We start from the raw sequence: 13,281 nt of genomic DNA on the forward strand, positions 1-13,281 counted from the left end.
GCTGTTCGAAGCACCGAGTTATTTATTGATCCTTTGATTCCGCACAATCACACTTTGTTTTATCACCGATCTAACGAAATTCTACACTGTACAACTTCGATCTTTGACTACAGCTTCGATTCGATCTTCGCTTCGACTCACGATCGATCTCGAAATCTCGACTTGATTAACTTGATTGACGTTCGTTGCGTCTCATAAGTTTCGATACGAGTGCATTTATCAATAGAGAATATTGTTAATGTAGAAGATTCACGAAGATGAGTAACATTTACATACAAGAGCCGCCCACTTCGGGGAAGGTAAATATTCATTCAAAATACTTCAATCCGTCGTTCGTCTCGTAGAACCTAACCTATACTTGATGTTGACAACCGAATTCTCTGCATTAAAACATTGAATAAATCAACTTTAAATAGTATTGAACTTCATTAAAATTTGGCGTGGTTTCTGGGGACAGGTGATGATGAAAACCACGGTCGGCGATATTGATTTGGAACTGTGGGCTAGGGAGACTCCAAAAGCCTGCAGAAACTTTATACAATTATGTATGGAAGGCTATTATGACAATACGATATTTCATAGAATTGTCAAGGGGTTCATAGCGCAGGGCGGCGACCCAACGGGGACAGGGGAAGGTGGTGAGAGCATATACGAACAGCCATTCAAAGTGAGTTTAAAGAATAGCCTGATCACTACTTTTCCTTCAATTTCTAAATCATAAATCATCTTCTCAGGATGAATTTCATACAAGATTACGATTTTGCCGCCGAGGTTTATTGGCGATGGCTAATGCTGGGAAAGACGACAATGGTTCCCAATTTTTCTTCACCCTCGGTTCTACACCGGAACTACAAAATAAACACACAATCTTTGGCAAAGTTACTGGTGAAACTGTATATAACATGCTGAAACTCGAAGAGGCACTCGTGGACGAGGTAAATCGAAGAAGAAGAAAAATGTATGAATCTTTATTATGAGGATCGTTCAAGTGATGTGATTTTCGGTTTTAGAACGACAGACCACTTTATCCCCCGAAGATTTTAAAAACAGAGATATTGAACAATCCGTTCCTGGATATTGAGCCAAGGGTAACGGCGAAGAGAAGCGAAGAAGCGAAAGATGGTTCGAAGAGTAAAAAGACCGGAGTAAAGTAAGACGTTCGTATGGCAGATTTTGTATATCTATGCATAACTCAAATATGTTTCAGGAATTTTAATCTTTTATCGTTCGGTGAAGAAGCGGAGGAGGATGAGGAGGAATCTGTGATATTAAATAAACAGTACAGCGGCAAAGGGAAATCGGCCCACGATCGTTTAGTTGATCCAAAACTGAGTGCACAGACATCCGTTGAACCGGGTGGTCCACCTAGTAAAAAGAAGAAGGAAGATCGAAGCAGCGATTGGGAGAGCGATGGTGAGGAGAAAACTCAAGAGGAATTAGAGGCAGCGAGAAAAGAGAAGGCGTAAGTTCTCTAAATTCTGCGATTTATAAAATGAAACACTGCTTTACTTACGTAATTAATACAGCGCGATGAAGGAGAGAATTAAAAGTAAATTAAGAGACACGAAAAGGGAGTCGAAGAAGGTGGAAAACTTCAAAGTAGATGATAAGGATGATAAGGAGGACGTAGAGGACGAGGCGTATTATCTTGGGAAAGACAGAGCCGACGAACGTAAAAGAAAAGCGTACGTATCTATTCATCGTATCATAAGCGTCGCTGATCCTTTTCTTAATTTACAAGATAATATTTTGATATTCGTGATTTATTGTCGTGCAGAGAAGAGATTAGGAAAGAAATCCGGGACTTGAAACGCGGTGTTCAAAATGAGAAGAAAGCGAAGGAGTTTGATAAGAAGGTACAACAGGAAAAGGAAGAGAAGAAGGAAATGAAAACGGAAATAATGAAGGAGTATATCGAAACTCAGAAAAAGTACAAAGAAGTGAAATCGAAATTGCCTAAAAAAGGAAAGACCCGTGAAGACTTCACTATGGAACTGTTAAGTAAATTCAAATCGAAGCTTCACAACGCTAAAGAGACGGTGAAAGACAGATCTCCGAGTCCGCCGAGAGTGAACGATGACAAGGACGAGGACTTCGATCCGAGCGATGAATCGTGGATGGTACATTCCTTACGCTGCGAGGAGAAGGCACCGGTACTTGCGAAAGACGCCAGTACAAAAGACGACGATTGGTTTGAAATTTACGATCCCCGAAATCCACTTAACAAACGTCGGAGAGGTGAAAACTCGAAGGACGACAAAAAGCGGACCGATTCTCGTCGCAAATAAAATCATCGTTCGCATGCAATTGTACAAAATGATCTGTAAACTGTATATTATGTTAAATATTATTTTATTAATATGAACCAGTGACGTTTCTTAATTTCCATAAAAAATTCCAACGTTTTACAGCCGCGAAAGAAGTGAAATCCGTGTGTACACAGTACTTCGGCACGATCGCGTTCACTTTGAGATAGATAACGCCAATGTTGTGATGGCAAAGGCGGATATCGGTAGTGGCACGGTTCTGTGCAAGTAGAACTTTGCTTATTCCGAACACAGTAAAACTTGATAAGGTGGCGATACAAACCATGACATGTTCCCCCGCACTGATTCAGTCGATCCGTCGACAGCGAACGATACGCTTCGCGTATTTACACACATAACTCCGCGATCTATTGAAGACTACGTTCGTTCGATCGATTATACGTACATGTATATTAAAAACGAAAGACTAATTAAATAATTACTTAAACTGAGATCATTTGCACGATCTTCTCGAGTAGTTTAAACTAATTAAGAGAGAAGCGAAATTGACTTAATTAAATTTAAATTGATATTTAAATTCGTCTGTTGTTTTTTTAATCAACTGCGCAGTTTTATTTATCAGTGAACCGTGCGTAGTGCATATTATTTTGAACGTAGCTACGTGCGAAGACACGGTGATCCTGAGTGGGTTCTATCCTCAGCATCCGCGCGGAGAATGCCAACAACGCCATTAAAAATAGACATGCTCGGTACGGTTTGTCTCTTCTACAAATTTTATTTATGAGAACCGCTAGAGCTTCGATTATCTCTTATCGATAAGTCACGTATTTCTCATAAATCGTTGCATTTTAATAAACATAAATTCGCTTCACGCGCTCATTCAAATTGACTCGCTAACGAGCCTAATATATTCAAACGAAGGCGAGCTGCGCATTTAAAATCTTCCGCGAGTATGCAACACTCGGTATTCATCATTCTTTTTCTTTGCCACGTGGTGAAACGATGCGTGAAGATTAAGCATCCGCCACGCGCATTATACGTATGCTCGCGCAGACATACCTTAATCGGGAGCTTTATATACGGTCCATCAAAATCATGTTGGCATTGATAATTGAATCAACTAATTACGCAATTATGGTATTTACTTAAGGAAATATATTGCCCTCTCGAGCCTCATTGATATGTATTCTTCTTTAATGTATATCATTTGATCCCAACAGCTCTCCCTTCGTCGGACAGAGGACAGAGGCTCCTCTATTTTATTATACTTATACACGTGTAAGAAACTATTGACCACGTCGTATGAATGGCAGGGCAATAAATGAAGTGGATCGTATTATGCCAATTATTATCGAAATTATTTTCTATATAGACAAAGACGCAGATAAAGCGAATTGACTTGAATAATGTTCGCGATCGGGCAATTACAATTTGTTCATAAATGTTGAAACTACAGATTCGATAAAACAATAGCTGTTTTATAGGAAAGGGTTATCGGTTCCGCTATTGGTGCAAAGGTGAACGATAAAGCCAATGCCCTCATATTTATCGAGCCATCGCTTATTGCAATCGGAATTCCTATTGCTATTTAATCACGCCACGGAAAAATTACTTAACTACTTTTTGCGATCAATCATCTACCCATTTTGTTTGTTTGGGAATGCCTCATTTCTTTTCTGGCTTCGAACGATAATTCCTTCAATAAAAATCGTTCGATTGCAAACGTCACTTCTCTGTATGAATATTTAGTACTTACCGTATTTGAATACAAACGCAAACATATACGTACATTGACCAAACGATACAGCAGTCTCCTTCCAAAATATTAAATTAGCTCCGAGCGAGTTCGTCCAATTACGCACTGCGGCCATTTGTTTTCGAATTTCTCGACTTACAATGAACAAACGTGAATGAACGGAAATTTACACGTATATGTATTTACCAATAAAAACTGTTTGTCTAACGTATTACTACGTGACGATGAATAGTATTATATTGTGTCATTCGAGATTATGAATTATCTATTAGCGACACTCATTATGTAATAAAGCAAATAAATAAATGTTGTAAAATTTAGTCTGCGTAATAAAGTTCTCACGTTCCTAAAAAAAAAAAAAATATACTCATTTCATTCCTCATATTTTTTAAATAGTGATTATACAACAACAACTAACAATCTTTCCGGAACACCCTGTATACGTTTTCGATTAAATAAGATTCGCATAAGCATCGACAATTGATAGTTATAAGAATCACAATGAAGGCTAAGCTCTTGCGCTTCGACATTTGAGTAGAGAATTTCGTCATTGCAATTTCGAGGGAATAATTTATATGAGAGTTTTGCAATTACCAGAGGACGGTGCCCGTCCGCGAGACTGGTACCCGCGCAGATCTCAGTACAAGGTGCCACTGAGAATCCTGCGATTATGTCTGATGGGAATAATTTTACCTGCGGTGTTGGTCGCGGGCCCGATGTACTTACGTTATCGCGTTTACTCGGAGCAACTTTACCCGGTAACCGTTTCCGATCAGAGGCTGATCGACGCCAGAGTGTCCACCACTTGGTGCCAGGTAAATAAATCCTTCTATAATTTAACGCTTGGACATCGCGAGTCAACGGATTCAAGTATTTTTAACACGTTGCTGACCGGTCACGAGTTAACTCGTGTTTTCGTGGCCAAGCGTCGGTGACCGGTCACGAGTAAACTCGTGATAAGCTTTTTTCCGCATCTTTATTGTTTTCACGGCGCACTGTTGGAAATCTTGTAGTGTAATTATTTGGTCTGCATACCTCAAGTTGTGTCTCGCTTATAAGACCGGCCAAGTTTCGTTCTTAGTTGTAAAAAAAATTTCAACGATGACCAAATTCTTCGAAAGGAAAACGGAGCGAAACCGAAATATTAGGAGTTGAATAATAAATAAAATTTATTAAAATTTATTTATATTGTTTTACTTCCACATCCGCTTTCAAAACAATAGCCGGGCACATGAGGTAAATTTTCAGAAAAGTTGCCGGTCAACAATGTGTTAAGATATCGGTAAAATCGTAAGATTATCGTGGAACGATTCTTGTCAGAGTCAACTGATCAAAGTTAATACGACGTTCAACGCGTATCTGATGAATGACGAGCCGAAGGTGGACAGCGAAGTCCTTCCAGTGTCCATGACGAGGCATCTAGTCCTGGAGGACGATATGAAAGAGTACTGGGGTTTCTACCTTCTTCGGGGTAGCAGCGTTACTGTCTCCACTTGCGTGAGGTAAGAGATCGTAAAAAGATGAAACGTAAAAGAATCAGAAGGAAAATTTGAAGAAACGGTTTCACAAGTGGGAACGTTTGATAGATGGCCCGGTGCTTCGTTGACGATAATTCGTGGCCACAAACATCTCCACGAGTGCGCGTTCATCGGGGACGACAGTAGCGAAGAGTTGGAAGAGCTGTTCGAAGTTGCGAAGGAAACTGGACTTCTGTCAGTGAATGGAACCGAGGTAAACAGATTCGGATATAAAAATCGGTAATTCAATTCCTAAGAGAGTGTAACAAATCTCGTACGATCGTAGAGTCCTAGCAACCAGCCGGAGAAGATGAAGAGAGTTCATCAAGGCATACAGTTCCATCACAAGGATCACGATCGTCTTCTGAACAGTACGAAACATATGGCCGCGCACCATTACAGCAGCCACGAATTAGACGCGAAGGCTATGAAGGCGATCCTCTCCGAGCTCTTCGTGAAGACTCTCGACACGAAGAAGAAGCAGAAAGAGAATCCTCATCACCACTACGAGGGTACCTTCGTGGAAACCGACAACATCGACAAGCCGCCGACCACTTTCGAGCAACGGGACGAGAACAAGCAGATCGAGAGCAAACTGATAAAAAGTTTCGAAGCAGTCCTGAAGAACGTGTCTACTTCTACGGTGACCGCGAAGCTGTTGGAGAACTATGAGAAATTGGACGAAGGGAACGTTTCGAAAATTGTTAAACAGAATCGGACCAGCGAGAAAACAATCGAAGAGGAGCCGACGTCGGCCGAGGTGTTTCGAGACGTTCTGGACAAGATCAACTCTCTTGGGTATCGTGGTAAGAAGATACTGAAGAAGTTGATGGACGAAATAGAGAAGAAAGGACCGGAGGGTGAAAATTTGCGACGGGTCGTGAACGAAACGATGAACGATCGGACGCTCTCGGATGCCGAGAAACGTAGAAGACGAAGAGACTTGGTCCTCTCCTCGCCCCTTCACAGCGAGTTGACAGAAGAAGACGAGGACGATGATGCTGCCATCGAAGAGGTAACGTTATTGACTATTGTTCTTAAGTTCAATACGAATCGATTGACGTCGTACATCTCGAGTTGAGAACCTTCCATAAAATTTTCCGCGAGAGGTTTCCACAGTGATAACAGTCGTCACGCGATCCAAGTCGGGAGATCAGAAGGGAACCGAGATGTTTAATCGTTGACTCAACCCCGGATAAAATTTAGTTCCATCGGTCGTTAAACGTGTCTTTACGCTAAACGATACCGGCTAATTTAGTAGATGTTAACGATCAGATCAGTGTTTTATCGCGATAGTTACAGTCTTTATTGCAGATTAACAACACGCATAATTGCCGGCGTTTGCGATTGCCGAGAGTTCTCTTATCAGAGTATTTTCGAGAAACGTTAAATATTTGCCAGGGAACGCTTTTAATTCTCCGGTGCAATGGGAAATATTTATAATTGTTTGAGAAGCATTCGATGTTTCATCGCGAGATAGGAACGATTAAGGATCAGGGAATAGTCGGTTTGCCAAGAGATAGGCGAAAGTTGCTTGCCAGAATTGGCAATTATGGCACGAAGGAAACGTTCTTGAACATCGTTCTATTCAATTTAATGCAAATGACGTAATGAACGCTTATTATTATTACTGCGACCATTGACTGTATGTTTGAAAATCATTGTTTTATTGTATAATTTCTGCCTATACATCAGGATATGTTGCATCCAGATGGGATAGCCGAGGACAGAGGCACGGTGAACGAGACGACGTTGAACGATAGAAGCAATTCCGAATTCTGGAGTTCGTTCAGCAGCTCCGAGGAACGTCTCCTGGATTGCAAAGGACTGATCCTGAATCTACCGTTGACGCCCCATCGGCATTGCACCCCGAAACACGAGCACGAGCACTCGACCGCCTCGTTTGCGAATACGGTCACTTACAGGTAGCTTGAATTTTAATTTCGATATCGGCGATAAGAGATAAACGAGGCATCGGCGAATTCAGCACTCGATTGTTTTTGTCGAGTGTTTACTGACATTCCTTCGTTCTTTATCGATCACTACATATAACGTATCTCCAGATATCAGGAAAGCGTCTGTTCATTATTTTTCAGAGTTCCTACGAACGGATACTATTTCTTTGTATTCAATTCCGAGAACGAGATTCAACCGAATTATCTACGAGTACGGTTCGATTTACTAAAGACGGTTTACAATACTTCGGACTCGGTGCACGCGTGCAAGAACAGCACGTCTGAATGTTCGTTACCGTTTCGAATCTTCAGCAACGAGAGAACAGTGTTTGAGTTACCATTGAGTGGGAACGATTCGCAGTGGAACGAAGAATACGTAGTGGTCTCGACGTGCGAACCCAGGACTGCGGTTTACTTGCTGTGCATCATATCTGTCCCGTTGCTTATCCTCATATTTGCGTTTTACTGACGACGGATCGTGGACGTGAGACAGGGACAGTATTTTAATCTCGTTAACAAATGCTCACTTTGTAAATAGAATTTCTGACTAAGTCGATCGGAACGAAGGAGGAACCTTTGTCACAATCACACAGTATTTGTTTGCTCGTGACTCTAATTTTTGTGATGGTCAAGTATTTTTAGAGAAAGCATAGATTAGGTATGTCTGTTTCTGTACAGGGTACGTCAATAGTCATAAGTCAATGATTTTATCTATTTATAAAAAAGTCTAATCAGAATTTAACGTGTAACGACGTAATACAATGTTGGAACTGCGTGTGATACGAAGTTAACTAATTAGTATAATCGCTTGGGTAAGACGTTTTTCTAGTTCGCCGTTAAATACGTTATGTGCGCTTTGTAGATTTGGTAGCACGTGATTTATGTAAATAGATTAGAATCGTACGTTCGTTACGTCAACGGATAGTGAGATTTTCCCTCTCTCATCAAAAGATCAGAAGATCGTTTTGTTGTAGATACTCAAGTACCTACCTTTATCTTGAATCGACGCCACAATTTCGATGGACTCCGACATTCGATTTTACTTCTACTCAGAAATTAGTCGATCCTTCCGAAAAACTTTCCATCAACACGAATTCGTTTCTCGATTGTTTTATTTATTATAATCTTTTATGTATTTTTATCTATGTAAGCTTATAATTAATGTATTTGTACCGTGATAAGGGTGAGATTAACTTTACATTGTGAAGATTTATATTTTCAATAAAAAACAAATTTAGGACAATAAATTCGTTTACTTTAAACATCGATCAATGACGAGTTTAACGAGGCACTCCTCAGGCGTGACCGAGACGATGCTAATTAAACATTCCCGGGTAATCCTTCGCGTTTCTCAACATCTTAAAAATTAATCTCCGTCCTATCTGTCCTCATAATCCGCGAGATTAATACCTCGCCACCCGACGACTTGACCCTGCGATTCCATGGATGGTAGCGAGAGTTCTATTTCCGAGGGTATTCCGTGGGCGGAGCAACCCTTATCAGCACGGAACACTCGGTCGCCCTCGCGCAGCCTCCGTCAGCTTCGAACGACTTTCCCAGCCCAGGAATCCACCTTGCCCGGATATCTCGGAATATTACCGAAGGATATCTTATCGGATCTTTCGGGTGCAAGAGAACACAAACCTTCTTGCTACCTGCTGCTGTCATTTGTGTATCGTACAAATAATGTCTCGTGGAATTTTTTGTTTAACAAGCACAGTTCGAAATTATTATTGTCTGAAGGAAACATTTGAGACGCTCTGCAAACATCAAATGTAACAATTTTATTATATACACAAAACTTCCCATATCTGCTGTAATTTTCGATACGCGAACGCAATCAGACCTGCGATATTCTCGTAACATTATAAGAGGATAGAAACGTACTCGCGGCATTGCCAGTTTAATGTCGCAATTTAGATTCGTCCAAGTTTCGATGCTCTCGCGTAGCGGAACTCTGACAAACGCGGGACGAGTGCCGAGACTGTCTGCTAGGCACGTGGAAAACAAACACTAATAATGGGATTAATATGAAGCGGCTGGTTGACGGCGATAACGAAAATTGATTTCCCCCCCCCCCCCGTGGCCCACGGGATCTACCCCTGTCGTCGTTCCGAGTCCCTGGAACGGGGATCCCATTTAAACGGGTTCACGTTTCATGGGACACTGCGCAAACCCAGCGACACGCCTCTTCTCTATTGCCACAAGCCTGGCGGCGATCATTTTTCTACGTACCCCACCATATTCCATTCCCGTTTCGACTCTCCGTCCCGTGCCACATCGACGATATAGTATTTATTACGTCTTCCGTAACAATTCTTAGCATTCCCACTCTTTCCCATCGGTGAACAGTATTCAAGATTCGTATAACGAAAGAAAACTTGAGGAATGCATATTAGCAACGTTTAAACTATGAAGGAAACGTCTGTCTAAAATGCATTGTTCCTCTGGCAGCCAAGTTCCCAGACAATTAGATTCTTATTAGCCGAGGCCCGAAGTCAGGGGATAAAAAAGAAGAAAGGAGTTGTTTAATATACATTAGGGGTCGGGAGCCCCCCCGTTGTCAAGTGGCCACCAGCCACGAGCTGTTTTATTGTGACACCTCCGGAGGGTGCTACGGATTTTCCACCGGGACGAGTTCCAGGGGTGGGTGTCGTCCCGATTAAACGATCGGATCTCGCGATCGCGCGTGTTCATTCGAGCGCTATTACCGGCCAATCTGCGTGGGAGCTGGCGTAAACTGTGAATGGAAAACTCCGTGGACAGATTCACCGCGATTATCGTTCGCCGCCCTGAATCATAGGCAAACTATTAATTATTCCTAATCAATTGGCCACGAGGCTCGTTGAGACAAATATTTGTTACGCAAATGGGAAGACAGATCGCATAATCGCGGAAATTGCATAATCGTAGGACGTCGAGTGAAATTTGAATCGTGAAAATTAGCATGAGTGATTGGAAACCAGAAAATGTCTGCTCGATAACGGAAGATTAGATAAGGCGAATACGGTTATTGTTTCTCATGTGGGCAGCGTCTTCTACGTATGTGTCAATGGGACGAAACAGGAAGGAGGTGGAGACAGATTCAATCGCGAGTCTCCGTGCACATGACGAACGCCGATAAGGAACGAAGGACTCCGTCGAAATCCACTGTCGTCGAGCCGAGTGACCGAACAAAGAAACCGACTCGAGAAACTACTTTTCAGTGGAAGCTGGCTTTCAGGATATTTTTTAATGCTGCCATTAGGATCGCAACTTTTTAACTTTATCGACGCCTTAATCTGAAAATAAAAGGCGTATAAATGACACGTGCAACGCGCTCTTGAATGCAGTCGCGTGCCACTGATATTCGATGGGGTGACTTTTTTCTCACTCGTGGCTAATCCGTTATTGCGACCGCATATGGTCCGCGATACTCCTGCGGCTGAGAAGTATCAATAAATCCGTTGTAGAATATCAATAAATACATACAAATTTATTTTATCAAGAAATTATACGACGATCCATGAAAATTAATAATTCTCTGTGTATCATTTTCATTAAAAAGTGTCTCGTAGAAAATAAAGAGCAGCGTGTTTTATACATGTAGAAAGTCATAATGGACATTGTACAGATCGTAAAATTTGATTTATACTTCGAAATCGCGTATCGAATCTGTGATAGGAACCTTCTGTAAAAATACAGTGATTCCTAATGGTTAGAAAAAGTCGCGTGGGGTGAGTTTCATAGCGGTTTCCCACAGATTTAGTAACGCACAGCTCAATTTGCGCGTGCCAAGGAATACGAATTAGGTATCAGCGGTATTCGTCGTGAAGTATACTCCCTGTGGCCAGGCGACATCGACAAAATCTCTAATGCTTCCATTCATTATTTGAGACCGTCGGTTTGCCGTAGTGATACGAAGTAAAAGTAAAACGTGTAATTTTCATAAAAGATCTTTGATTGCACTTTTGAAATATGATCGAGCACCATTTTTTATGGGGATTACACATGCAGTATCTAAAGTTAGGTATGTTTTTCGCTGGGGATCGGAGAGAATCGATATTTCTTTCGACGACCGGGGGTCCGTCATCCACGTGAGGGTGTTCAGAGGGATGCTGGAACACGGAACAGTAGGGGATGGTACATGGTGCAGCTCCACCCACGAAGCCTGCGCTCCGCCTACGCAAAATTCATTTTCCCGGGGGTTGTACACCGAGCTTTCTATTAGTTAAATCGCCCCGTCGGGGCTCGTCAGTCTGTTTAACATCGGCTACAATCGTAACTTCGGCAACTCGTATCCGTTTCCACCAACCGACACTTGGATCGTTAGAAATTCGTTGACGAGTGACCTGTTCGATTTTGCAATATGGTAAGATCGTATTCTACTGTGAATTTTGTTTAAACGATTCTAGTTTTAAGTGTAAATCGTGCGACGTTTTGGATTTACGATATCATAGCAAGTTTTCCGTGATTGTGATCGAGTGTCAATGGGATTTAAATGATCGCAGTGGAAGATTCTTTTTTTAACTCTTTTAAATTCGGAGACAGAAGAATTTATCGATGTACGTATACATTTATCGAATGTCAGGGACGAGAACGAAGAGGGAGGTCGAAAGATAGGAGCATCCTGTTGGCGCCTATGTAGGATAACTTTGTTCCTGATAATTCATTTAGATTGCATCTTTCGTCATTCATCGTTTGATCCTTGAATACTACAAATCGTACAAGTCGATTCGCGTCTTTCCATTTACATCGCTAAATTCAGTATTGTTTTAAAAGTGTCGACAAATGACGCGTACCAAGTCGAGCCTGAGCCGTCAGAAACTGAGTTGTCAGAAAACCAATGGACAAATCAAAATCGTAAGTTTTCTCAATTGTGATAGAAACTGTGCGTAAATTATTTTCTTTAGTGATGCGAACGAACTTTCAAATGGATCATCGAGTGTATTAACAAACACGAATTTATCTATAGCAACAATTTAATGTCTGTACAAAAGCGATCTAGTGTCCTAAAAATGTTAACGAATGAGTTCTTATCAATGTGACTCTGATAAGTATTCTCCTGGTTGAAATTCGGTTACCAGAATTAAATAAATTATAGTCGATGACGTACAACAATGGCTGTTCCGGGGACACCGAGAACGGATCACCGGCGGAATCAATTTTGTCCGGCGAAGGTGAACTCGGGGAAGAAGCTGGAGATTCGCCTGGTACCTTGAGGGACACGGAAGTGGAAGCGTTGCTCTCAGACGAGTTTTATGCCCACGACACAGACGATGAGGAGGAGCAAGGAAAGAGGCGAAGGGATCGCACCAATTCCGTGAGTGCACTTTCAATAATTCCGAATTGTCTCCATTTTTTTTTCAATTTTTCATGCAGTATTTCATGCACAGAAATTGACAATTAGGAAATAGAAATAATATTTCTCGATACTTTTCTTTAATTAAGGATGTATTGGTTATACAGTCAATCCCAAAAGTTTATACATTTTAGAAACGCATATTTTAAAAAGAAATCAGACGTCGAAAGAACATTGCTAATAATAAACAGCAACAAAAAATTTTCGATATTTCCGAGATTTTTCCAAGGGGTACCCCTTCAATTTCTTCCAAATTTTCGTTTTTGGCCAATAACTCCCAAACCGTTGGACATACGGAAAAATTGCATATGACATTTCTTGTAGAGGACGACGAGATCTACAATTTCTGTATAAAAGTTTCTTACTAGCGTCAATAGTTAACGAGTAATTTGCAAAAAACTGTTTTTCGTCAATAACTCGTAAACTATTAATGCTAGTGACAAAC

The 13,281-nt window shown here is 41.3% G+C and overlaps 2 protein-coding genes across 4 annotated transcripts in view; both read left to right on the forward strand.

Annotated features, from left to right (window-relative positions):
• Positions 1-65: 65 nt before the first annotated feature.
• On the forward strand, positions 66-8,672 carry LOC108622199 (uncharacterized). The gene is made up of 13 exons (XM_026811307.1): positions 66-299; positions 458-667; positions 735-935; positions 1,011-1,150; positions 1,208-1,462; positions 1,527-1,685; positions 1,778-2,280; positions 4,621-4,838; positions 5,344-5,525; positions 5,610-5,754; positions 5,827-6,555; positions 7,236-7,465; positions 7,637-8,672. The coding sequence occupies exons 1-13, from the start codon at positions 258-260 to the stop codon at positions 7,962-7,964; spliced, it is 3,342 nt and encodes a 1,113-aa protein (XP_026667108.1). The 5' UTR covers positions 66-257; the 3' UTR covers positions 7,965-8,672.
• Positions 8,673-11,671: 2,999 nt separating this feature from the next.
• HLH3B (Helix loop helix protein 3B) overlaps positions 11,672-13,281 on the forward strand; it is a 3,835-nt gene continuing 2,225 nt past the window's right edge. The window contains exons 1-2 of one of the 3 annotated variants that reach the window (XM_026811293.1): positions 11,672-11,846; positions 12,562-12,797. In XM_026811293.1, coding sequence (XP_026667094.1) covers positions 12,582-12,797 — 216 coding nt within the window. In that variant the 5' untranslated portion in view covers positions 11,672-11,846; positions 12,562-12,581. The other 2 variants (XM_018019899.2, XM_026811292.1) reach the window with 2 other exon arrangements.

This window comes from Ceratina calcarata, unplaced genomic scaffold, assembly GCF_001652005.2.
Source record: "Ceratina calcarata isolate Rehan_Ccalc_2016 unplaced genomic scaffold, ASM165200v1 scaffold21.2, whole genome shotgun sequence".
Taxonomy (NCBI): domain Eukaryota; kingdom Metazoa; phylum Arthropoda; class Insecta; order Hymenoptera; family Apidae; genus Ceratina; species Ceratina calcarata.